Consider the following 24,118-nt stretch of genomic DNA (forward strand, 5'->3'; position numbering starts at 1 on the left):
AGGATGACATTGAGGTTGTGCAGTGTGAGGTAAGTGAAACTTTTTACTTATTTTTCTTTGTAAATAATCCCCCTCATTCAACATGTCATAAAGCGTCACTGAGAAGGGGCTGGAGAATGTCTTTCCTTTCTTCTGGAAGTCATCGCGTCTCTACGTCCCTCTTCTGGTTCTGCTCCAATTCAGGCAGTGAGAGGCCTGGTGCACAATTTTATTTTAAAGTACCTACCTTCTGAGAGTTCGACCAGTCTTGGGTTTGCAAAGAATATCTTCGGGCTTATAGTGCACTAGGCCTGCCATAAACCTGTAAGTCTTTCACTTAGACATGTGCATCTTTCCTGCCCATAAATCTAACGCAGATGTCAGGTATTTTTGGGAGTGGGCTACCCTGTTGACAGTATGGTATGATATGACTCATGATGGTCCTATGACAGGCATTAACCACTAGGATGAACGGTTAACCCTTCGCCTCCTTCCACACGTACCTTGTAAACTTCCCTGTAGAATATTTCTCTAAAACTAATTTCCAATGTACATTCCCGACCTGTCCTTTAAAGTTTGTCTGTCCTCGTAAGTACACCCGCTGAAAGACATTGGGACAGAAGTTTAAAAAACTGTGCCTAGCCAATAAATCAGCATCTGGCTTCCATTTTTTTACGCAATGTGGAGGGGTCTGCTGCCAGTAATTAGGATGTTTGTGCCCAAAGAAAACATTATAACTAGAGATGGCACAAACCTTTTTACTGAGTTGGTATTCTTCACCACCTACACTTTGCCAGCCTTACCACGTTGCATCAAACTCTGCAACGCTCCCAGTATCTGAGCCTCTGAACAAATGTGCAAGTGAACCACTCATTGACAATGGCACACCTGAAGCGCCTGAAGGGACATGCTAAACCCACTTTCAAAGGTACAACTTTTTTCAGAGTCTAGGCAGTAGGGCAACCAGAGGCAACTGGGCAGCATCAGTGTAGGGCAATGTATTAACACCAGTGTCTTCAATTGGGTGAGCAAGTTTTTCCCTGTTAACCCTTAGTATTTCTGGGGTTGTGAAGATGAGCAAGAAGTGGTAAATGCTTTAAAATTCATACAGACTATGAAACAGAAATTCAAACAACAACAGGAAATTAACTGTCCAGGAATGGCTGCTGCAATGATCTGTTGTGTTGTGGGCTAAAATGGCAGGCAAACAAAACAAATAATACAGAAAGACAGTTGGCCCTGTCCAGCCTGGTATAATATTTTGGAGTGCTGCCCATAAGAATCTCGAGGAAGGTCGCAAGGAACTAGATGCAGTATTGTTGGATCTGGTATAGAACCTGTTGGGAGAAAGGACTCATGACAATGGTGACCTACACGAGGGAGGAGAAAGGGCTAATGATGATGGGTGACCTACACAAGGGAGTAAAAGGGCTCACGACGATGGGTCAATGGTGAAGCAAGTGGAGTTACACCAGCGCCGAGAGCTAATGAGTGTAAGTGCGCTAGTGAGAATGAGAACAAGTGAGTACGATAACATTTGTGTGTAAATAACTGAGTGTATGAATGAGAATGAGCAAGTGAAGGAATGCAAGTTAAAGCAAGTGATGAGAAAGAGAATGTGAGGGGGGTGAGTATGAGTAAGGCAAATGTTGAAAAAAGGATGGGTGGGCTCCCAGGCACTCCTCTCCACTTTCAAATGTCACCAGCTTCCACTGTACAGAAGTGCAGCCACTGGGTTTGGGAACCCCAAAAGGGTGTGCAGTTTTTTACTATACCGTCATGTGGTAATGTGTGTGCGGCCATCTATTGCCCTTTCCAAAGTGTATTGCAGTGGGGGAGGGAGGTGAGGAGCACCACCAATAAACCAACTTCTTGGTTGCACACAACTATCCCATTCAAGGTTGATGTTTGTTGGTGCGCAGCTGTAGGAAATTTTATTTTTGTTGGCGGGGTTGAAGGCCCTTCTCAAGTAACAACCACAATCCCTGTCAGGTTGAACCACAAAAGTCATTATATTAATCTGTGGTTAAACATCTGGTAGTTTGGCACAAAAGCAGTCAGGCTTAATTTAGAGGCACTGTTTAAAGGAGTTAGGCAGACCAGAAACGGTGATAAAGTTTAAACAGATCACAAGAAATATCCCACACCAATTTTCAAAATAGAGTAAAATGTAATACATAAAATGACACTGAAATGTGAGGTTTAAGCCCATAGCTATGGCATTGGATCCATGTTGGAAAAAGACAGAGGAGAGGACACTGGGTGATCCTGATGAGTCTGTGGGGGCATGCACTGGCAGCTCCCTGCCCATGACATTTCTCTAATACCAATTATCGGTATTGTACGTTTACTCCTCTTGTATGGAGGAAGGACTCACACTTGATTGCCTTCTGTTGATTAAATGGCAGATGTGGGACTAACAAGGTGGAGGATGGTTGCACTGTAGTTTCATTTTGCTTTCTCCTTATTTGATCCTTAAGTAATGTATAACACTACAAATTCATGCGCTGTACAAGGCTCATCAATGAATCCATATTAACCGTGATTTATCATCTGTATGTGTAACTGTTACTATTCGGCTGGCCATACCACCATGTACAATAATGTCCATGGCAAAAAGGTGGGTTTATGTTTACTGAAATGCAATAACATGTTTAAAAAAATTGTCAGGAAACTGCTTGATGGAGTTGAGGTAAAGACTTCAATGGTTTGACTTTACCACTTTTTTGGAGGTAGAAAATCTCCACCGGGATGAAGCTGCAAACTGTAGCCAATAAAGGCTCTACAGGATTTGCTGCTATAGATAAGAAAGTAGTGAAAGATAGAGCGAAGTCAGGCTGACAGGCAATGCACCTCAGGTGGATCAGCCACTTTTTGGTGAAACATTTTCCAAGTTTGAGGTTTTGCCAGAATGATCACATTTAGCACCACTTTTAAGGGTCTAGGACTGGTTGGGCACAACATGAGGGTGGGCAGGACTCACTTCAGGCAGAGGGCAGGAGCAGGCTTTAAGGTCTCTGGAGCTTGTGATCTACCTGTAGCTCACATAGGAAGTCATCCAGGTAGCCCTTGGAATCACGCTGGTAGTCCTAGGTTCAAACATGCAGTGGGGCTATCCTCTGAGAGTTCTAGGCAAGCTTTAAGCAGAAGGGTCTTTCTCTGAGGTACAAAGCATGGCTCAAGCAGCAGGGGGGCCTCAACGAGCCTAAGAGTACACTGAAGAAATGGTCTGTGGGTCCCATATGTATACCTGGTGACATCATTTGAAGTTGGGAAAACTTCTAGGCAACCCCCACATCTGGTCTGGGAAGTTTCTTTCTTCCCATGCCCAGACTTCAAGTGGTCTAGGAAGACAACAGGCTAATGTCCAGTTCCTTTGTGAGTGTGGTGAAGGTAGCCATTTGAAATATAAGGGAGCAGCGTACAGCTCTGCCCCACCCATCCTGGCTGGATGGCTCATCCTGCCAACACTTGGTCCCCTTTTGTCTCTGTGCCAAGGAGAAACACAGAAGGGCCAACTGCCAACTATTCACAGTCATGTGACCAGGACACACAAGCTGGTACCAAATGGTTAGGACAAGAAAATGGCAATCTTCCAAATGTGTAATTTTCAGACTTTGACTTAAAATCCGATCATCATTAAAGAGGATTTTAAATTACAATTCTTTTGAGTCCAAACATGAAATTGGTCCTTGCTCCCAATCAAATGTTAACACTTAATTAATGTAATAAGGTAACCCAATGTTATCCTATGGGAGAGGTAGGCCTCACAGTAGTGAAAAACACATTTGGGAGTTTTTCACTCCCACAAAATGTAAAACTTTAAAACTCATGTCCTACCTTTTAAATACAATGCACTGTGCCCTATGAACTGTGTAGAATCTACCTTAGGGGTTTCTTATATGTATTAAAAAGGGAGGTATATGCCTGGCAAAAAGTGTATTTCGGTAGGTCGAATTGGTAGTTTAAAACTACGGATAGGCTGCAAATGGCAGGCTGGAGACAGGTTTTTAAAGGCTACTTTAGTGTATGGCAAGATATGGGCCCATTAGTAGCATTTAATGTACAGGCCACAACCACTTGTAGCACCATCTTTTAAAAGGCTACCTCAGTGTATGGCACAATGAGTACTGCAGATCCACTAGTAGCATTTAATTTGATGGCACTGGGTACATATAGTGCCATACACTAGGGATTTATAAGTAAATTAAAATCACCAATTTGGTCTAGGCCAATTTTTCAATATTTAAAGGAGAGAGCTCAAGCAGTTAAGCTCTGGTTGGCAGTGGTACATTGAACAATGCCCTTGCCAACAAATATGAAATGCAGACAATAGAAGGGGAAAAAGCAAGAGGTTTGGGGAAAGACCATACCAAGTATGTAATAGCTAATGCTGGCCATATATAATATGGTGCCTCAGCAATGGTAAAGATGACTTGTCATTTGCATGGGGTCAAGCCACATGAAAATGAAAGAACTCCAAGTGCAAATCACGGCTGAGCCAAATAAACTGCACTGCAATCTGTATTACTGAAGAGTCTGCACGAGCATCTATGCCCTTTTGCAGGAGCGGGCCGGCCAAGTAAGAAAGGTGGGGCAGGGTGAGGAGGGAGTCGGCAGACGACGAGGGAAAATTACATTAAAAAAAGAAAAACACTTACATTGCTCTTGCCGCATCGCTGACTCGGCGATGCAGTGAGCGCATGGTAAGTGGTTTTCTTTTTTAAATTTATTTTCCCTCATCATCTGCCAACTTCCTTCCCACCCTCACCCACTGCTCTTACCGGCATGCGCCACTCCTGACGTTGTGTAGTAGGGAAATGGTTTGGGGCCACTAGAAACAAGCATAAACCTCCAACGCACTACTGGTACATATTTGTAATAGGGACCAAGGATACCACAGTGTTTTTTAGAAAGGAAGGTATGGACAGCCAACACCACAACTCATTGCAGCACCAACAACTGCAAGACTCAAATATTCATATTTAAATGTAAAAAAATTCAAAAACAATTCCCATACTTTAGTCATCCTATCTTGAGTAGGAGTCAGGAGTCAAAATCACTTTATTCGATTAATTTAAAATCATAAAATTATGCTATACAAATACATTGATATATCAAGAACAATAATTACTATAAAAAGCAATGTTCGGGTTAAAAAATTTAAAATTCAATATATACACAATATTCAGTGGCGGTCGATAGCGACTACTTACTGATTTGAGAAAATTTTACAAACTTTACAAAAAGCCATCAATGAAGATCTCATCAATTTTTCCAATACAATGATCGTTTAACAACTAACACTGCTCGACATCTACAATATGTGAGGCTAAAATCGACCGAAGTCTAATCTGTCTGGAGCGTATAGAGGCAGTCAAGAAGTTGGCTACCCCAAACATGACTAGTGGGGACTCCATAAGTTGTAGGTACACTAAGGCAGGTTTTATCTGCTTAAACCCTTTGTTCTTTAATAATGGCTTAATACATTTTTCCCTGACAGTTTTAAAGAAGGAGCAAAAAAACACAAAATGCAGTAAATCCTGGTCAGAGAAATCATCACATTTACAAGGTACATTCTCATGTGGTTTACACCACTTGTCATAATTACCCAGTAGAAAATGCACCTGATTAAAGCGAAATTTTGTAAGAAGCCACCTATGGAATGGTTTCGTAACAATCGTCAAATATGATTGAATAGACATTGACGTAATCAGCATCTACTGTGACCTTACAGTTGGCTTCATAATTTCACACGCTTCCCTTTCCGCTTCTCGCTTTTTTATATAGTGTGTTTTAACCCATTTAATATCTTCTCTTGTCAGGCTTTCAGGGTTAGTGTACAATTCGGGTAGACCCAGATATTCTGCTATAGATTTAATAGTAGCCAACCACCGTATCTCTGCCACTTTATCCCTCCTCATACAGTCCCTAATGATTTCATGATTTAAAGACCGATTTGGATTTAGCCAGGTTCTGATCCATGACAAAATTGGGGCCATTTGCAGGGTATCTCCAATGTAACCCAGTCCCAGTTCCATGTGCACTGCAAACGCCGGTGTAGATTGGGGGAGTCCCAAAAGGGATCATAAAAATCTATTTTCCTCTCTCTGTATCAGGGCAGAGTCTTTATAGCCCCATATCGATGCCCCATACCTTGCAATGGCTAGGGTTTTGGCTCTATAGATGGTCAATATAGCCTCGGCTGGTTTCCCACCCAGTCGCTTTGCAAAACCCAAGATAGCAGCCGATGATCTTCTCACAGCCGCTACCTTGTTGGTGATTTGTGGTACCCAGGAACCTTTATCATCAAACACCACTCCTAGGTAGGTAAAAACTTTAACTCTCGAAATTGCTGAGCCATTACAGGAGAGGATTTTTATGTTATTCTTACATTTCCCCACAGACATTACATGTGATTTCTCTATATTTATCACTAGGTCCAAATCCTGCATAAAAGCTCCGAATGAATCAAGCAAGCGTTGTAAACCTATTGGGGTTCTTGACAGCAGTACCGAGTCGTCAGCGTATAGTAAAACGGGTGTCAAAGAGCTACCCATACGTGGCACATCGATCGATGCCGCAGCCAAAGTTTTCCCCAGTGAGTTTATTTATAGACAAAAAAGCATTGGGGCCAGAATACATCCTTGCCGCATCCCTCTACCAGATTTAAAGGGTGCAGTGCAGTTCCCCTCTTGGGTCATACGTATAGACGCTCTCAGGTCTCTATGGAGTTCTGAAAATTTACCAATGCGCGGTCCAAGCCCAGCTCCAGGAGCATTGTCCACAGCTTTGACCTGTTGACAAGATCAAAAGCTGTGGACAAGTCCATAGATGCCAAGTAAATTGACCCCTTGGACGCAGCTGTGTATTTGCTCAGTATAAGATGTAAATTTAGGCATTGATCCTCGGTGCCTCTCCCTGATCTAAAACCGTACTGGGCGTTACACAGAATATCATTGTTTATGGCCCAAGATGAAATCTTTGATAGGATCACTTTACCCAAGATTTTAAATGAAGAATCCAGCAATGATATGGGCCTATAACATCTTGCATCCCCCCGTTGGCCCTTCTTAAAAATGGGGATTATGATAGACTGTGACCAGGTTGTTGGAACTCTGGCTTTATCTAAACACGTTATATTAAATACGTTAGTGAGGACTCCTGACCATACGCTGGGATTTGATTTATACATGTCAGCCGGTACCCCATCTGGGCCATGGGGCCTTATGGCTGGCCGTGTCCTCGATGGCCTTCTGTACCTCCTTAATAGAAAATCTGAGCGGGCTCTCCCGGATCTCATCCAGTACTGGTTCAAAATGGTCTAATACAAGGTTACTACCATAAATTTTCTCAAAGTGATCTAGCCACTCCCGTTCCGGGATATTAACCTCCAATGGTGCATTATCTTTGCCATTAAATAAGGGGGTATTAATTATTGACCAAAATTTGGCACTGTCCCTCAAGGTGGTTTTCTCGTAAAGTCGGTCCCATGCTTGTTTTTTAATTTCATTCTTTCGCCTTCGAACTGTTGTGTTATACTTTTTCCTAAGGCTGGCGACTTCCTGTCTATCTCGGGGTGACTTTTTTAGTGCTATAAGTAATTATCTATGGGATGTAGAGCAATCTTTATCAAACCACCCCTGCGCCTTTTGCACCTTATGTTTAGGCTTACTCTTTAGATCCTCACCCACTTGTCGACAGATTGTTTCAAATGAGGAAATAATATTTCCCCCAAACTTCAGTGGTTCCCTACAAGTGTTGAGTTCCTTCCCCACCTTTAAATTAAGTGATTGGAAAAAGTCCTCTGGGATAATTTTGTTCCATTTTACCCGTCTCCCCTGGTCCTGGACAGCTAGGTCTATCATGGTTTCTACATTTACAGCTTTATTAAATAAAAACAAATTATTATTATCCAATTCCAACACCACTGGGTTGTGATCACTAAAAATAGTTTGTATAGCATTATAAGAAATAACATTCTGCAACATGCCAGGGGAGATAAAAATATAATCTATGATGGTATTGCTGTCCCTTGCACTATATGTTGCCACCCTCTCGTTAATATCAAAGAACTGTGGTTCACATAGGTTATTTTCTGAAAGTAGTTCTTCCAGAGCGGCCCCCTTTGCAGAGTGTTCAAAATGTGAATAGGGCAGGTAATCTATATTATGATAGTCTCTATATTGGCATTTAAGTTGACATAAATGTATATTAAAATCTCCCAACAGGGTGAAATATACAAAAGTGGTTTGACCCTCCTTATATTTAATTAAAAAATGTGCCAGTGAATTGATATTTTCATTATGAAGAGTGCCTTGCATGGCGTTGTAAAAGTTGATGTAAACAAATTTATAATTGTTGGGCATAGTGACTTCCAAAACTAGGTAATTCTGGGATGAAGTGTTTAGAATCTTCACCGAGCCTCCCACTCTAACTGATATTAAGAACATCAGCCCCCCTCTATCTCGACCTGAGCTTGATGCTTGGGCAGCTAAAAAGTAAGATGTGTACCCGTCTAGCCAGAAATCACAGTCCCTATCCCATGTCTCCTGTAAACCCACAACATCATAGTCCTTTAGGAGTTCAAGCCATCTTATGTCACCCCTTTTTGATCGAAGGCCTGCAATGTTCCAGCTCATGATTTTTACTATTTTACCTCTACCCTCTTTAGTAAATGTAGTACATTGTGACAAGTTTGTAATGCCACCAGGGCAGGTCAGTAAATCATTTTCGTCCAATTGTGATAGGGCTGCGAATCTGTTTGTTAACTGCAACCCAGCCCCGGATTCTGTTCTGTAGTTATTTGTGGTTTTTGGTAGAAGGCCTGATGTTTGAGTGGCCCAGGAGCTTGGGTGGGAAGGGCGGGTACAGGTAACGTGATGACCACCCCTATCAAAAGGCAATTTGTGTGTGTCTGGCCGTGGGTAAAAAAAACCTAATGGTACCGCTCTGATTCTACCTTCCTTAATCTCTGTAGCATCCCAGAATAAACGTGTTGCCTCATGAGGTTCATTAAAATAAACAATCAGACAATCACCAGTTAACTTTTTGTCTGTAAACCCCACCCAGTCAACCCATCTCCCCATCTGAATACCATCGGATATATTACTTGGGCCTGAACAATTTTCATCACACCATATCCTGATGTTATCTAAAAGTGACTCCTGGGACTCCACCTCTCCCGGTTTTAATACGGGAACGTTCACTAAAACAGCAACAAAAGGTGTAGCCTCCGGGGGGAGATTAACCGGCGGTCTAACCCGCTGCCTCCTTGCCCCAGTATGATTTAACACAACATGTGAGGTAACTTTAACAGGGGGAGTACTTGTTTTGCATATACTTTGCGCCAGGAGATTTAAACATTTATCATTACCCTTACCTACACACACATTAAGATCGGGTAATGATACAAGTGGTAAAGTAGGACCCACAGACACAACCTTCCCTATCTCCATAGGGGATTGAACCTCCTGAGCTCGATGGGTAGAAGGCCGAGGTATTGTGGGTATTACAGGTGGGGGGGATATCTTGAGTATACCAGCAGACAGAACTCAAGGGCACTTCGCAGGAGCACATTTCCTGCTTAACACAATTAAATTAAATTTATGGGTATATTTCAGAGCTCATGTCTCAGAATAGATATTAGTACCGCATCTCATGGTGTTCTGCCTAGGGTGGAATGTCCATATTATTAATATATGGTATTTGAAAGTACCTATTTGATTTTGTCAGTGAAATACATTTCATTAAACTGGGCTGGCCATATCAGCTACTTTTAGATTACCATTATAGCAAGTCAGAGGTCTTGCTGTGTGACCTGGCATGAGCAAGATATGTTGCACCAAAAACGCTTGGGTCAGGCATGGCCCAAGACGATAAATGAAAGGGGAGTGGCTGCTCAGGGACACTCGCCCAACTGCACCTCTCAGTGTTGAGTGTCATAATGATTTCACTCCCCATAGGCTTCAGCATATGAGGCAAACCAGCGCTACACTGGTGAAGAGTGCAGAGCCGAGCCCACGCTCCCGCACCTGTAACCGCTGCTGCCGCCGCTACCTGACGGGCTACTGCTAACCAGCCCCCACTGTGCAGAACGCTGTCCACGTCACCCTGAACACTCCCTACTCCCCTGGCCGCCACCATGGTCCTTCAGGGGAAGTACCAGCATGACAGACAGCCCGCACGCTGATCACAAGACCTATGGTAAGAGAGCTGCCCCAACGCTGCTCTGGCGCCAACTAATTAATTGTACGGGCCGGTGCGAGACACGTGCAGCACAGCCACATGCTGGGCACACGCTGCCAGGCCCGCATTCGTAATTGAGGCAAGGAAGCCTCAGGGACTGAACAATTGACCCAGCTGCTAGTAGGATGCAGGGAAACCCTGCACCTGAGCACACTTAAAGCTTCAAGGAGGCAAACACACAAGAACAGACAGAGGAAGAAAAAAGAAAGGGAAAATAAAGGAAAAATAGAAATAAAACGAGGCAAATTAGAAAGCAAGCACAGAACAACACAAAACCACTCCCAGATGAGAAACATAGAGCAACACAGCACAGAGAACGCCACAAGGCCACAGGCACAACTGAGAGCAAAAGGACGACACACCAACCCAGAAACAGACCAAACAAGGTGCGCAGAGACACAATATGGCAATCCAGCAAGGACGGCAAACCCACCACGGTGTCCCCGCGATGGAAGACGTGGTGAGGGCAGCTGGAAAACGACTTTTTGGCAATGAGGGAGACAAACGGAGCAGTGAAACAATCATTGCTCTTCCACTATGCAGGTGAAGAAGTATATCTCCTATTCAAACACCTCCCCAACAAAGGTGCACCCACCGACTATGACGCCACCGTGACAGTGCTGAATGCACACTTCAACCCACAGCTGAATCCGTACTTTGAGAGATTCAAGCAGCTGCAAGTCCGACAGCATGCAGGGTAATTGATAGATGTGTTCTACGCACAATTGCGAGGGCTGGCAAGCACTTACGCAAAGGACGACAGGACCACGAAAGAGATTCACACCAATTTATTCTGTGCTGCCGCAGCAATACGCTACGAGGCCTGATCCTGAGGGAACCAAACAGACCCCTCAATGACATATAAGTCCTAGCCCAAACACATGACTTGTCCACAGCAAGGGCAGAAGAGATGGACTTAGCCCTAACACGGGCAATAGACAAAGACACAGCTGTCAAGACAGAATGCACCAATGCCGTAAGGACACGAGACAGAGGGAGCAGGACACAAGGCCGTACACCACAAACCCAGAAGCGTTAATGTGGATATTGTGGACATGAGGAAAATCCCGTTCAATCGTGTCCCACCCGGAGACGGACATGCTACCACTGCAGGATCCTGAAACATTGTGCCTCAGTATGTCGGAAAAGGAATCAACAGAAGGACACCAGAAGTGGAAAAGCAATGAGGAGGATGGTGCGCCAACTATCGAGCGCCTCCTTGACACCTACGAGCGGCGTCAAGAATACCGGGCAAGCCACTTATCGGTAAGTAAAAGACACATCCACAGAAGATGAAGAAGTCAAGACGTACCTCATTTCATTCACACAAGAGATACAGAAACAAAGAAGGTCACAACCAACATGCACTGTGAGGATAGCAGTTTCGGAAGTGAAGGCAGTCATCGACACTGGGGCCTCCATGACTGTCATGGGATACAGCAATACAACTGGCTGCAACCCAACCAGAATTGGCACTATCCAAGATGAAGATATTTGCTTACGGAAGCCAGTTGCCCCGGTCTCTACATGGGAAGATGACTGTGCCAATCAGGTCAGATGACAACAAGATCACCAAAAGTGTCCACGTCATTGACCAAGAAGCAGACACTTACTCAGCAGCCATGCCGCCGAGGATCTGGGCCTGGTGACGTTCACGATAAGTGTGCAAGTAAGCCAGATGAGGAGCTGCTGAGCCAGTTTGCATGCCTTTTCAAGGGCCTAGGGAGCATCAGGAGACCCCCGGTGAAGTTACACATCGACCCGGCGGTGGCACTGACAGCACTCCGCCACTGGAGAGTCCTGTTTCTTCTCAGGCCCATAGTAGAGCTGCAGAAGCTGGAAGACCAGGGGGTGATCGAAAAGGTGTCCAGGCCAACCCCATGGGTATCTCCCATAGTTAGAGCGGAGAAGCCACGGCAACCGGGGAAGATCAGATTGTGCATGGGGCTCCCCAATAAAGCCATCCGGTGGGAGAACCACATTACACAGATGATGGACAACATAGTGGCTGAGAGTAACGGGTCCCGGTGATTTTCTAAATTGGAGTTAAACGTGAGATACCACCAGCTGGTATTGGCCCAAGAAAGCAGGTACATCACTATGTTCAGCACCCATCTGGGGCTTTGGTGCTACAAACACCTTCATTCTGGAATATCCTCAGCAGCAGAGGTATTTCAGGACACTGTGCATGAGATCCTGATGGGACTGCTAGGTGTGCTGAACGTTAGTGATGATATTCTCATACACTCCACCACCGCAGATGAACACTAGAGAAACCTTAGAGCCATGCTAAAGCACCTCCAGGAGCATAGAGTCACCCTACACCAGGAGAAGTGCCTCTTTATTCAGAAGGAAATAGAGTTCTTCAGATATCTTTTCAACTAAGAAGGGATCCAGGTAGACCCGCGGACGTCCCAAGCTATCAAAGATGCGCCATCCCTTAAGACGGTGCCAGAGGTGTAGAGTTTCCTCGGGATGACCACATGCTGTGGCCGTTTCATCTCGGATCTGGCCACCATTGCAGAACGCCTCAGGAGCCTCACTCGCTCAGACAACAAGTGGAAATGGGAACAGAAAGAAGAGACGGATTTCCAGAAAGTCAAGAGGACCTTTCTTGACCACTTCACCCACTCTGACCCCGCAAAACACACTGAGCTCTTTGTGGATGCAAGCCCAGTGGGCATGGTGGCAGTGCTCGCACTGGAGCAAGAACCTGGGAGATGGGTAACCATAGCTTTTGCCAGCAAGTCACTCTCCCTCACAGAGACAAGTTACGCACAAATTTAGCGGGAAGCCTTGACTACCCAATGGGAGTGTCGGCATTTCCACCTGTACATCTGCGGCCTGCCATTCAAAGTTGTCACAGACCATCAGCCACTAAAGCCCCTTTTCAAGGGATCAGCACCTCATCCACCTCCGAGGATTGAGCGCGGGGCCATTGGGCTACAACAATAAGAAATGGAGCTAGTGTACCGACCAGGTGCAAAGAACCCAGCTGACTTTCTCTCTCAGCACCCAGCCCTAAGAGGGCACCAGGAGGAAATACAGGAAGTCGAGGAACTAGTGGCACACATCAACATGATCTCCACAATCACGTGCCCCAACGACCTGACCCTGGCGGACATCACGGCTGCAGCTGAAAGTGACCCGGTCATATCTAAAGTGTGCGATGCTGTCCAATGGGTCAACTGGCAGCATTTCATACAGAATGCCAATGAGTGGTCAAGACAAGAAAGGGAAAATCTCACCAAAATGTGGAAGGTTTGCAACGAACTCAGTCTGACCCAGGACGGAACCCTACTGAGAGAGTCACACATCGTGATCCCAGCAGCCCTACACAACCATGTGACACAACTAGCCCATTGGGGACACCAAGGAACCGGAAATTTGAAACCCAGAATAAGGGAGAAAATCTGGTTCCCCGGACTAGACGACTGAGTAGAAGAAACAATGAGAAGGTGCCCAGTATGTCAGCTGACTAGTGTGCCAGACCATTTGGCACCCATACAGACGAGGACCATAGGAAAGTCCCATGGGAAAAAGTGAGCATCGGCTTTGGGAGCTTCTCTGATGGCCGGGTGACTCTAGTCATGATGGGCAGCTAGTCCAAACATCCAGAAGTGGAAGTTGTCTGCTCCACCGCGTTTTCCAGAGTTTCCCCGGTGCTGGAGAAAACGTTTGCAATGTTCAGACTTCCAGAGGAGCTCAAAAGTGACAACAGGCCCCGTTCCAAGGGGGTGAATTCCGAGAGTTCATGCAACTCCATGGAGTCCAGCACCGTTAGATCACCCCGCAATGGCCGGCCAATGGAGAGATCGAAAGGTTCATATGGACCCTTAACAAGATTCTGTGCATCACGGTGGCCGAAAGCACTGACCCTGAATGCCAACTACAGCTGTTCCTCAGGGAGTACCGAAGCACGCCACACAGCACTACCCACCAGGCACCCTTGGCACTAATGCTCAACTGCCCATGCTGAGATACCATCCCTGTGTACCCTGGGTGGTTCCTGTCATGCTACAATGAGGAGGAGGCTTTAGCTCGGTGAGAAAAACAGAACCTGGCCGCCAGTCACTGGAGAAGAGCTAGACCCTATGATCTACAGCCATGGGACTCCCTACGAACCAGGCAACTGGAAGGTCAGGACGTCTAGGGGACAATGGTCATCGCAGAAAAGTAAGGTGAGACGGTGACCCAAAACCTCTCCTGGTTCACAGGTGTGGAGACAAAACCCTTAACCACAAGTGAGAGGAACCAACCAACAGAAGGAGAGGACGGGCAAGAGAACAATGGGAGAGCTCTTGTCGACACTCCGCTGGGTGGACACCCTACAACACAGGAGGATAATGACCATGGACTCACCATGTCATCTACGAGACCAGGCACCCCACCAAGCCCCCTAAGTCAACACCTGGGGTACTGCCTACGGAGGAGTCCTCCCGGAAGTTCCAGCCTCAAAGACTTTGTGTGCCAGGCAACAGACGCCCAACAGGTACCTGAAGAAAAGAAGAAAAGAAAAAGAGACTGAGTTGAGATGGGATGTAGCAAGTCAGGGGTCTTGCTGTTTGAACCGGCGTGAACCGGATATGTCGCAACCACGGACTTGGGCCAGGCGTGGCCCAAGCGGATAAATAATAAGGGAGTAGCCTCTCAGGGACTCTCGCCCAACCGCACCTCTCAGTGTTGTGTGTCATAATTGTTTCAATTCCCAAAAGCTGCAGCACATGAGGCAAACCAGCGGTACAAACATGATCCCGTTAAATAGATTCAGGCAAATTTCAAACCATACATCGATCTGACAGAGGACAAAGAATGTTAGGGCATTGCAGAACCATTGATTCAAATGTATGGTAACGTATGCAATGAACTTGGGACAAGTGTCATCTGGACATTGGTTGCAGCAAAATTTAAAGCCACATTTGCCTTAATAAACACCTTGAAACCACCCCAGCTATACTATTATTCTAAGCGAACAACCCTTGCTAACGGTTTAATAAGATGACGTCATAACGTGAACCCTGTGGTATTTTTAAAACGAAAAACACATGTTTGTCTTACTTCATTAGAAGAGACTATCCATAAGGCAGCAATGCAGCACTTACCATAAACGTTTCCGGTTAAATCATTCATAAAATTTTCTACTTGGCTTTTGGGGAAAAGTGTTGTTCCAACATGATCAAGGTAAGTTATATCTAAAGGAGAGAAAAAAGGACAACATTTAGAGAAACTGTCAGCCTGCGTTAGAGATTCAAGCTCAATAATTGGGTACACCTTTCATTAAGCTGATTGTTCATTCTTGGCTGTGCAATAACATTTTCACATTTGCCTTTGTATGGTTGAAATAGTACATTGACGTTAGACGCATGTCTTTCTTAAAATAACTGAATAGCATCTGTTTCTCGCTCAGTGCAGCATTCATACTTTTTTGTGTGACAGTCTGTTATGATAATCCAGAAGGGCAAATGGGCAAAGGCTGAAGCAGCAAGCATTCAGTCTTTTTGTGAAACCTTGGTCAGGATTAAAATTTTTGTACTATAGAATAAAATGTTCAACATCGTCCACACTTTCTTTTCTTGTTGCCTATTGGGAAACTGATCAAGCATATTCTGTTCCAGTTCATGTTACAGTAAACATTTTATCACCAGGGCAAAAGTTAAAAATGAATTGTGAAACTATTAAAACAACTATTATCAAAGCCAACTGTTCTGCCTTTAAACTGCTATTCAGAAACACGAGTCGTTACCAGATGCCTCAGTGGAGTTCACAGAATAAGGGCGCAATACGACAAGCAGTGGAGTAACGCAAAAGTATCCCCCTCCCGGTGGTTACTTTGTAAAAAAAAAAATCAATAAAAAAAGTACCAGGGCCCTTGCCAGGAGGCCACTGCAACTTTCAGCACCCATTGCCACTGCCAGTGCTACCAATGACACTACCAACACCACTACTGACCATCACATTCTTACAAGTGTGCCAATTGAGACTATTCCAGGTGCCCATCATTACAATGATGGCTTAGACAGCAGGTATTAGTCGTTATAAATGTATATTTAACTAACCCCTTTGCAGCGAGGGTAATTCCCCCGCTGTGCTGGGGTGAGGGGGACGCGCACAGCGCCCCCGTCCTCATGACAAGCTCAGCTCGTCATGAGGCACAGTGCTTGTGTGCTCATGACTAGCGGAGCTCTTCAGGACCACACCCGTTCCCGTGGAACGCTCAGCACAGCAGGGGAATTATCCCTGCGTGTGAGCGTTCCACAGCTCATGACGACCTCAGCTCGTCATGAGCACCGTGCCTCTTGACGAGCTGAGCTCGTCATGAGCATGGATGGAGTTAATAAACAACTTCAGATGTGTTCATCTCCAAATCAGATAAACAGTGCCACCATGTGGCAGACTGTCATAAGTGCCTGTGTTGAAAAATAAGTGTGCCAAGCACCGGAAACCACCAGTTCAAATTAAGCACTGATACCCCCACCCCACCAGGAAAATGATATGAGGGGTCTATGACTTTTCCTTTTCTCACAGATCACACAATTTCACGTGTATTGGGCTGAATGGGGGCCCTCTGAAGAGAGTGGGGGGTTGAACTACAGGGACAGCAGGGACCTGTGTTACACCCCTGCTTACAGGTTGGTACTAGATGTCTCTGCTGAATTAGGAGCATATGGGGGCATTATCACAAGGCAATACTGGGTTTCCCTGTTGAGTCAGCATCAAGAGTGCCATGCTAACTGTAGTTACTAGATGTACCTGTTGAGTCAACAGCACCAAGGTGCCATACTAAGTGTAGTTAGTAGATGTCATGATTGAATTTAAACTCCTTTTCTTAAATTGCAGAAAATAGAAAACAAAATTGGTTTTATTTTAAAATAATGTTTTGAGGTTTATGTTAATCTTAATAAACACAAATGCACTACACTTATTCTCAAAGGAAAAATAAATTGAGCATTGAAGGCTAGCAAAAGGTTTTGGCTTTTACTGTATATGTTTTTGTGGAAGCGCATGCGAATAAAGATTCTTCATAATACTGAAGGAGTTTTAATTTTCCTAGTCAGTATCAGTATAATATAACATATGAAAACAAAAAGACCAATATTGCTTGCTTTTGATGGGTAAGTAGCGGAGCAAGGGATGCAAGCATAAAAGAAACTTTGACTAAATAGTCCTGAGAAAATTGTGATACTGTGATTCGGGTGATGATGCACTTTCAGTGGTTATTTATGTTGATAATGAAGTAGAAAGAGTCCTGCATTTTTTAGGGTAGACAGTGCAATCAAAGATTTTGTTATAATAATGGCAGGCCCACAATCCTCCATAAGCTATTTGCATACCCATACCATAGCAATCACTATGGGCCTTACTTGGATGTCGGAGGGGCCGCCACTGACAGGTCATCGGTGGCGTTCCCACCGACATCCAGGTCATCCTTGATCCTGTCGGAGGTGAGAGCCTGTCCCTCAGACCCCTGCAATCCAACTGTCCTCATCGTAATGCAGCAGTCGAACTGGTGGCCCAGAGGACAGACCGCCGCCTCCGACAGGATCAAGGATCCCGTTAGGCAGCAGGTAGGCTCCTATCCCTACCATGAGGGCATAGCCTGTGCAGTCTTCACCATAAGGATTAGGATGTCCCTTTTCAGACTGCCTTTTCATGGCGGTCCCACCACCATGGAAAGGCAGCTGGAAAGGGATTTGGGGGCCTCAAGCAGGGCCCCCGTGGGCCTCTGCTAAGGGGCCTTGGGGGGCACATGCAGTTACCTCCCACACAACCATGTGCCAGGCACCCCAAAACGCCTGGCACACAGTGTATGGATGTCCACAAAGTACGACCAGGAAAAGTGCTATAGTAGAAAAAGGCCCTTTCCGACTGACTGCACAGTGGTCTAATCATTAAATGGTTGCTGGGACCGCCTACTCATTGTGGGCCCGTCTCCAGCCCGCGGCAATGGCAATCAGATGCTCATAACCACAATTATAATCAGGCCCTTTGTTTTTAATCTCACTGAAAAAAACAAGACAGAGTGTCTTAGCGTAGAGTGGCAAAGAGTGGTGTAGAGTGGTGTGGAGTGGAGTGCTGTAGAGTGGAACAGCGGACTAGAGTAATGTGTTGTAATATACAGTGGAGTAAATAGGCATGGAGTGACAGAGGAAGTTGCAAGGAGCGTCATAGAGTGGAGTAGTGTTGCAGAGTGCCACTGAGACGAGTATAGTATTATAAAGAGGAGTAGCGTGCCACAGAATAGAATGGAGTACAGATTAATGGAGAGCAGCGCCAGAGTGGAGTGCGGAGTTGTGGAGTGAGCAGAATGGAGTAAAGAGGCCTAGAGTGAAGTGGTATGCAGATTTGCAATACGTGCAACCGGCTACGGTTGCTTGATCTGTGAGACACAAAATAAGGTGGTGATGATGATGGCATATAAGCTGACACCGACTGACCTTATTGGATCAGCAGTAATCATGTGGATTCGATGTATTTAAGGGACTGGAATTGCAAGGGGTGAAATACAGAAACGAAATGCTTATTGGCAAATCGCCCTGAAGGAGTTGAAGTGTGGTGTACGAAACATGTTGGCTGTCTTGTGTTATCACCAATGAAAATAAAGACAACTTGGATTATATACATTTTGGAACTGGACTAGTATCTGAATGGACGCTATTTTTGTTGTGCACCATCATTTGTATATTTTGTATTTAGTTTGACCCTCTGGTCGAATCTTGGGAGCAGCAGATGCTTTGGTGGGGTGCTAGCAGTAGAATTACACAAGCTAATAATTTGGGGAAAGGGGGAGGTGCGATATCCTGGAAGGCTTGCTGCTCTACTGTGTTATGTGATCCTAGAATGAAGTGGTGTAAAGTACAATGGAGTAGATTGGTGTAGATTGGAGTGGCATAGAGTAGGTGGAGAGCAGAGTGGAGCAGTACAGCTTAGTTGTGGGTAGTGCAATTGCGTGGAGTGTCACAGGGTGGACTGATATGTCAGAGTGCAGTAGAGTGCATTAAAGTAGCATAGAGTTTTGTGATGCAGAGTGCAGTCTTGCAGAGTAGAGTGGCAGAGAGTGCATTGGCAGAGTAGAGAGGTGCTGAGTAGAGTGGTGTAGAGTGCATGATGTAGAGTTTAGTGGTGTGGAGTGGCCTTGAGTATAGTGGCATAGAGCACAGTTGTGCAGAGTAGTTGACATAGAGTGCAGTGGCATGCAGTGCATTGGTTTTGAGTAAAGTGGTGTACAGTCCCTTGGCATAGAGTGCAATGTTGCAGAGTAGAGTGGCATACATTGCAATGTCGTACAGTGCAGTGGTGCAGAGTAGAAGAAAGCAGGGTAGTTTGCAGTGGCAAAGTACAGTGGCATAAAGTGCAGTGGTGTAGACTACATTGTTAAAGGGTAGAATAAAGTGGGGTAGACTGGGGTGGTGTAGGGTAGAGTGCATTAGTGTAGACTGCAGTTTTGCAGAGTAAAGTTTCATAGAGAAGGGGCATAGAGTTGAAGTGTACACAATAGAGTGCATTGGCACAGAGAGTTGGCATAGGGTGCAGTGTTGAAGAATAGAGTGGCATAGAGTAGTGGCTAGAGATGAATGGTACAGAATCAAATCAAATCAAATCAAAACATTTATATAGCACGCTACTCACCCGGAGGGTCTCAAGGCGCTTGGGGAGGGGGGGTCCGCTACTGCTCGAACAGCCAGGTCTTGAGCTGCTTCCTGAAGGCGAGGAGGTCTTGGGTCAGGTGGAGGTGGATCGGGAGGGAGTTCCAAGTCTTGGCGGCCAGGTAGGAGAAGGACCTTCCTCCTGCTGTGGCTCTTCGGATGCGGGGGACGGCGGCGAGGGCGTGGCTGGTCCATCGAAGCTGGCGGGTAGGAGTGTAGAAGTTGAGGCGGCTGTTGAGGTATCTTGGGCCTTGGTTGTGTAGGGCTTTGTGTGCGTGGGTGAGGAGAAGGAAGGTGATTCTCTTGTTGACCGGGAGCCAGTGCAGGTCTCTCAGGTGTCCGGAGATGCGGCTGTGTCGGGGGATGTCGAGGATGAGTCTTGCTGAGGCGTTCTGGATCCGCTGAAGTCTCTTCTGGAGCTTGGCGGTGGTTCCGGCGTAGAGGGCGTTGCCGTAGTCCAGTCGGCTGGTGACGAGGGCATGGGTGACCGTCTTCCTGGTCTCGGTGGGGATCCACCGGAAGATCTTACGTAGCATGCGCAGTATATTGAAGCAGGACGAGGAGACGGCGTTGACTTGTCTGGTCATGGAGAGGGAGGAGTCCAGGATGAAGCCCAGTTTCGTGCGTGGTCTGTCGGTTTGGGTGCGCTGCCCAGGGCGGGGGGCCACCAGGAGTCATCCCAGGCGGAGGGCGAGGAGCCCAGGATGAGAACTTCCGTCTTGTCTGAGTTCAGTTTCAGGCGACTGGTCATCATCCACTTGGCTACGTCTGTCATCCCTTCGTGTAGGTTGGCTCTGGCGGTGGCTGGGTCGTTGGTGAGGGAGAGGATCAGCTGAGTGTCTTCGGCATAGGAGATGATGTTGAGGTTGTGTTGGCGTGCGATGGCTGCGAGGGGGCTCATGTAGACGTTGAAGAGGGTGGGGCTGAGCGATGATCCCTGTGGAACGCCGCAGATGACTTCGGTGGCTTCTGATCTGAACGGTGGAAGGCGGACTCTCTGTGTCCTTCCGGCGAGGAAGGAGATGATCCACTCCAGTGCCTTCTCCTGGATTCCGACGTTGCTGAGGCGCTGCACTAAGGTGCGGTGGCAGACAGTGTCGAAAGCCGCGGAGAGGTCCAGGAGGATAAGGGCCGCTGTTTCTCCGTTGTCGGGCAGGGCTCGGATGTCATCGGTGGGTGCGATGAGGGCGGTTTCGGTGCTGTGGTTGGCCCGGAAGCCAGACTGCGAGAGGTCGAGGGATCCATTTGTCTCGAGGAAGGCGGCCAGCTGCTTGTTGACAGTCTTCTCGATGACTTTGGTCGGAAACGGGAGGAGCGAGATGGGGCAGTAGTTTTTGAGTTCGGTGGGGTCCGCTGATGGTTTCTTCAGTAGAGCGCTGAGTTCGGCGTGCTTCCAGCTCTCCGGGAAGGTGGCGGTGTCGAAGGAGGTGTTGATGATGTCCCGCAGGTGGGGAGCGATGACGGCATCGGCCTTGTTGAAGACGTGGTGAGGGCAGGGGTCGGTTGGAGATCCGGAGTGGATGGAGTTCATTGTACGGATGGTGTCTTCGGTGGTGATCGGGGTCCAGGCGCGGATGGAGGTGGTGGGGGGCGTTGGTGCGGTCGTGGGGAGCGTTGGTTGCGTGCTGAAGCTGTTGTGTATGTCTGCGATCTTGTTGTGGAAGTAGGAGGCGAGGGAGTTGCAGAGGTCTTGCGATGGGGTGATGTCGTTGTTTCCGGCGTTGGGGTTGGAGAGCTCTTTAACGATGTTGAAGAGTTCCTTGCTGTTGTGTGAGTTGTTGTCCAGTCGTTCCTTGAATGTAGTTTTCTTGGTGGCGTGGATCAGTTGATGGTGTTTTCGAGTGGCGAGCTTGAGGGTGGTCATGTTGTCTGGTGTTGGGTCTCTGCGCAAGGCTCTTTCGAGGGCTCAGCAGATCTTCTTGGAGCTCTTGAGTTCGTCGGTGAACCATGGTGCTTTCTTACTGCCGGGTCTGCTAGGCGGGGTCCTCAGTGGGGCGAGGTCGTCTGCGCAGGTGCTGATCCACTTCGTGAGGTTGTCGGCGGCCTGGCTGGGGTTCGCTGAGCTGGTGGGAGGGTGCTGGCTCAGGGATGCAGCGAGCTGGTCGGCAGTGATCTTGTTCCAGCTCCTATGTGCAACCTGTTGCTGGTGATGGTGGATCGTGGTTCTTCTGAAGCTGAAGTGGATGCAGCTGTGGTCCGTCCAGGGGAGTCCGGTGATTCAGAAAAGGGGGTGGTGATGAACAGAGTGTCTGAATTAAGCAGACCACTCTTACCCAGTCCAAAGATCAGGGCTTGATCCATCACCGTTTTTTAGCTCACTGCACCATCCCAGCTCAGAACCTGGCTACATGCAAATTAGTCTGTTCCTGTCCCAGTGCATGATGGGAACAGGGCAAACCAAACTACCAAGCTAATTCTTATACTGGGAAGGAAACAAGCTTCCGGGGACCGGTTTCTGGCATTTCAGCCGTCGTCGGCCCGGCTTGCTTGAATCCTGATGGTGCAATGAGCAAGGGACTCACATCTGAGTATACCCTTCCACGCTTATGGTGGACAAAATGATTCAGAAAAGGGGATGGTGATGAACAGAGTGTCTGAATTAAGCAGACCACTCTTACCCAGTCCAAAGATCAGGGCTTGATCCATCACCGTTTATTAGCTCACTGCACCATCCCAGCTCAGAACCTAGCTACATGCAAATTAGTCTGTTCCTGTCCCAGTGCATGATGGGAACAGGGCAAACAAAACTACCAAGCCAATTCTTATACTGGGAAGGAAACAAGCTTCCGGGGACGGGTTTCTGGCATTTCAGCCGTCGTCGGTCCGGCTTGCTTGAATCCTGATGGTGCAATGAGCAAGGGACTCACATCTGAGTATACCCTTCCACGCTTATGGTGGACAAAATGATTCAGAAAAGGGGGTGGTGATGAAAAGAGTGTCTGAATTAAGCAGACCACTCTTACCCAGTCCAAAGATCAGGGCTTGATCCATCACCATTTTTTAGCTCACTGCACCATCCCAGCTCAGAACCTGGCTACATGCAAATTAGTCTGTTCCTGTCCCAGTGCATGATGGGAACAGGGCAAACCAAACTACCAAGCCAATTCTTATACTGGGAAGGAAACAAGCTTCCGGGGACCGGTTTCTGGCATTTCAGCCGTCGTCGGCCCGGCTTGCTTGAATCCTGATGGTGCATTGAGCAAGGGACTCACATCTGAGTATACCCTTCCACGGTCTGCCCTGTTCCCATGATGCACTGGGCCAGGGACGGACTAATTTGCATGTAGCCAGGTTCTGAGCTGGGATGGTGCAGTGAGCTAAAAAACCGTGATGGATCAAGCCCTGATCTCTTGACTGGGTAAGAGTATTCTGCTTTATTCAGAAACTCTGTTCATCACCACCCTCTTTTCTGAATCATTTTGTCCACCATAAGCGTGGAAGGGTATACTCAGACATGAGTCCCTTGCTCACTGCACCATCAGGATTCAAGCAAGCCGGGCCGAAGACGGCTGTAATGCCAGAAACCGGTCCCCGGAAGCTTGTTTCCTTTCCAGTTAAAGAATTGGCTTGGTAGTTTGGTCTGCCCTGTTCCCATGATGCACTGGGCCAGGGACGGACTAATTTGCATGTAGCCAGGTTCTGAGCTGGGATGGTGCAGTGAGCTAAGAAAACGGTGATGGATCAAGCCCTGATCTCTTGACTGGGTAAGAGTATTCTGCTTTATTCAGAAACTCTGTTCATCACCACCCTCTTTCTGAACCAGTGGAGTCCGGTGGCGTGGCTGAAGACGATGTCCTTGCTGGATGACAAGACGGGGTCGAGTGTGTGTCCGGCGTAGTGGGTGGGAGCGGTCACCAGCTGCTTGAGACCGAGGTTGGCGAGGTTGTCCAGCAGGGTGGTGGTGTTGCGGTCGTTGTTGTTCTCCAGGTGGAAGTTGAGGGCCCCGAGGAGGATGTAGTCAGCGGAGGGGAGGGCGTGCGGGCAGATGAAGTCGGCAATGTCTTTGCTGAATTGTGTGCGTGGTCCCGGGGGTCTGTAGATGAGGGTGCCTCTGAGGGTGGTCTTGGGGTTGGTGTGGATCTGGAAGTGCAGGTGTTTTGCGGTTGTTGTCGGTGTTGGTCGTGATGTGGATGGTGTTCCTGTGGACGATGGTGATGCCTCCTCCGGTCTGATTGCCGCGGTCCCTCCGGTTGATCTTGTATCCATCCGGGATGGTGATGGCGATGTCGGGCGCTGAGGAGGCGTTC

At 47.0% G+C, this 24,118-nt stretch overlaps 1 protein-coding gene across 1 annotated transcript in view; it reads right to left on the reverse strand.

Annotated features, from left to right (window-relative positions):
- LOC147723041 (molybdenum cofactor sulfurase-like) overlaps positions 1-24,118 on the reverse strand; it is a 1,924,377-nt gene that overhangs the window by 1,780,532 nt on the left and 119,727 nt on the right. Inside the window, exon 2 of the mRNA XM_086965414.1 lies at positions 15,330-15,419. Within this exon, the coding sequence (XP_086821540.1) occupies positions 15,330-15,419 (90 nt within the window). The remainder of the gene's footprint in view (positions 1-15,329; positions 15,420-24,118) is intronic.

The sequence above is a fragment of the Lissotriton vulgaris genome, chromosome 4_1 (genome assembly GCF_964263255.1).
Source record: "Lissotriton vulgaris chromosome 4_1, aLisVul1.2, whole genome shotgun sequence".
In the NCBI taxonomy this organism is placed as follows: Eukaryota; Metazoa; Chordata; class Amphibia; order Caudata; family Salamandridae; genus Lissotriton; species Lissotriton vulgaris.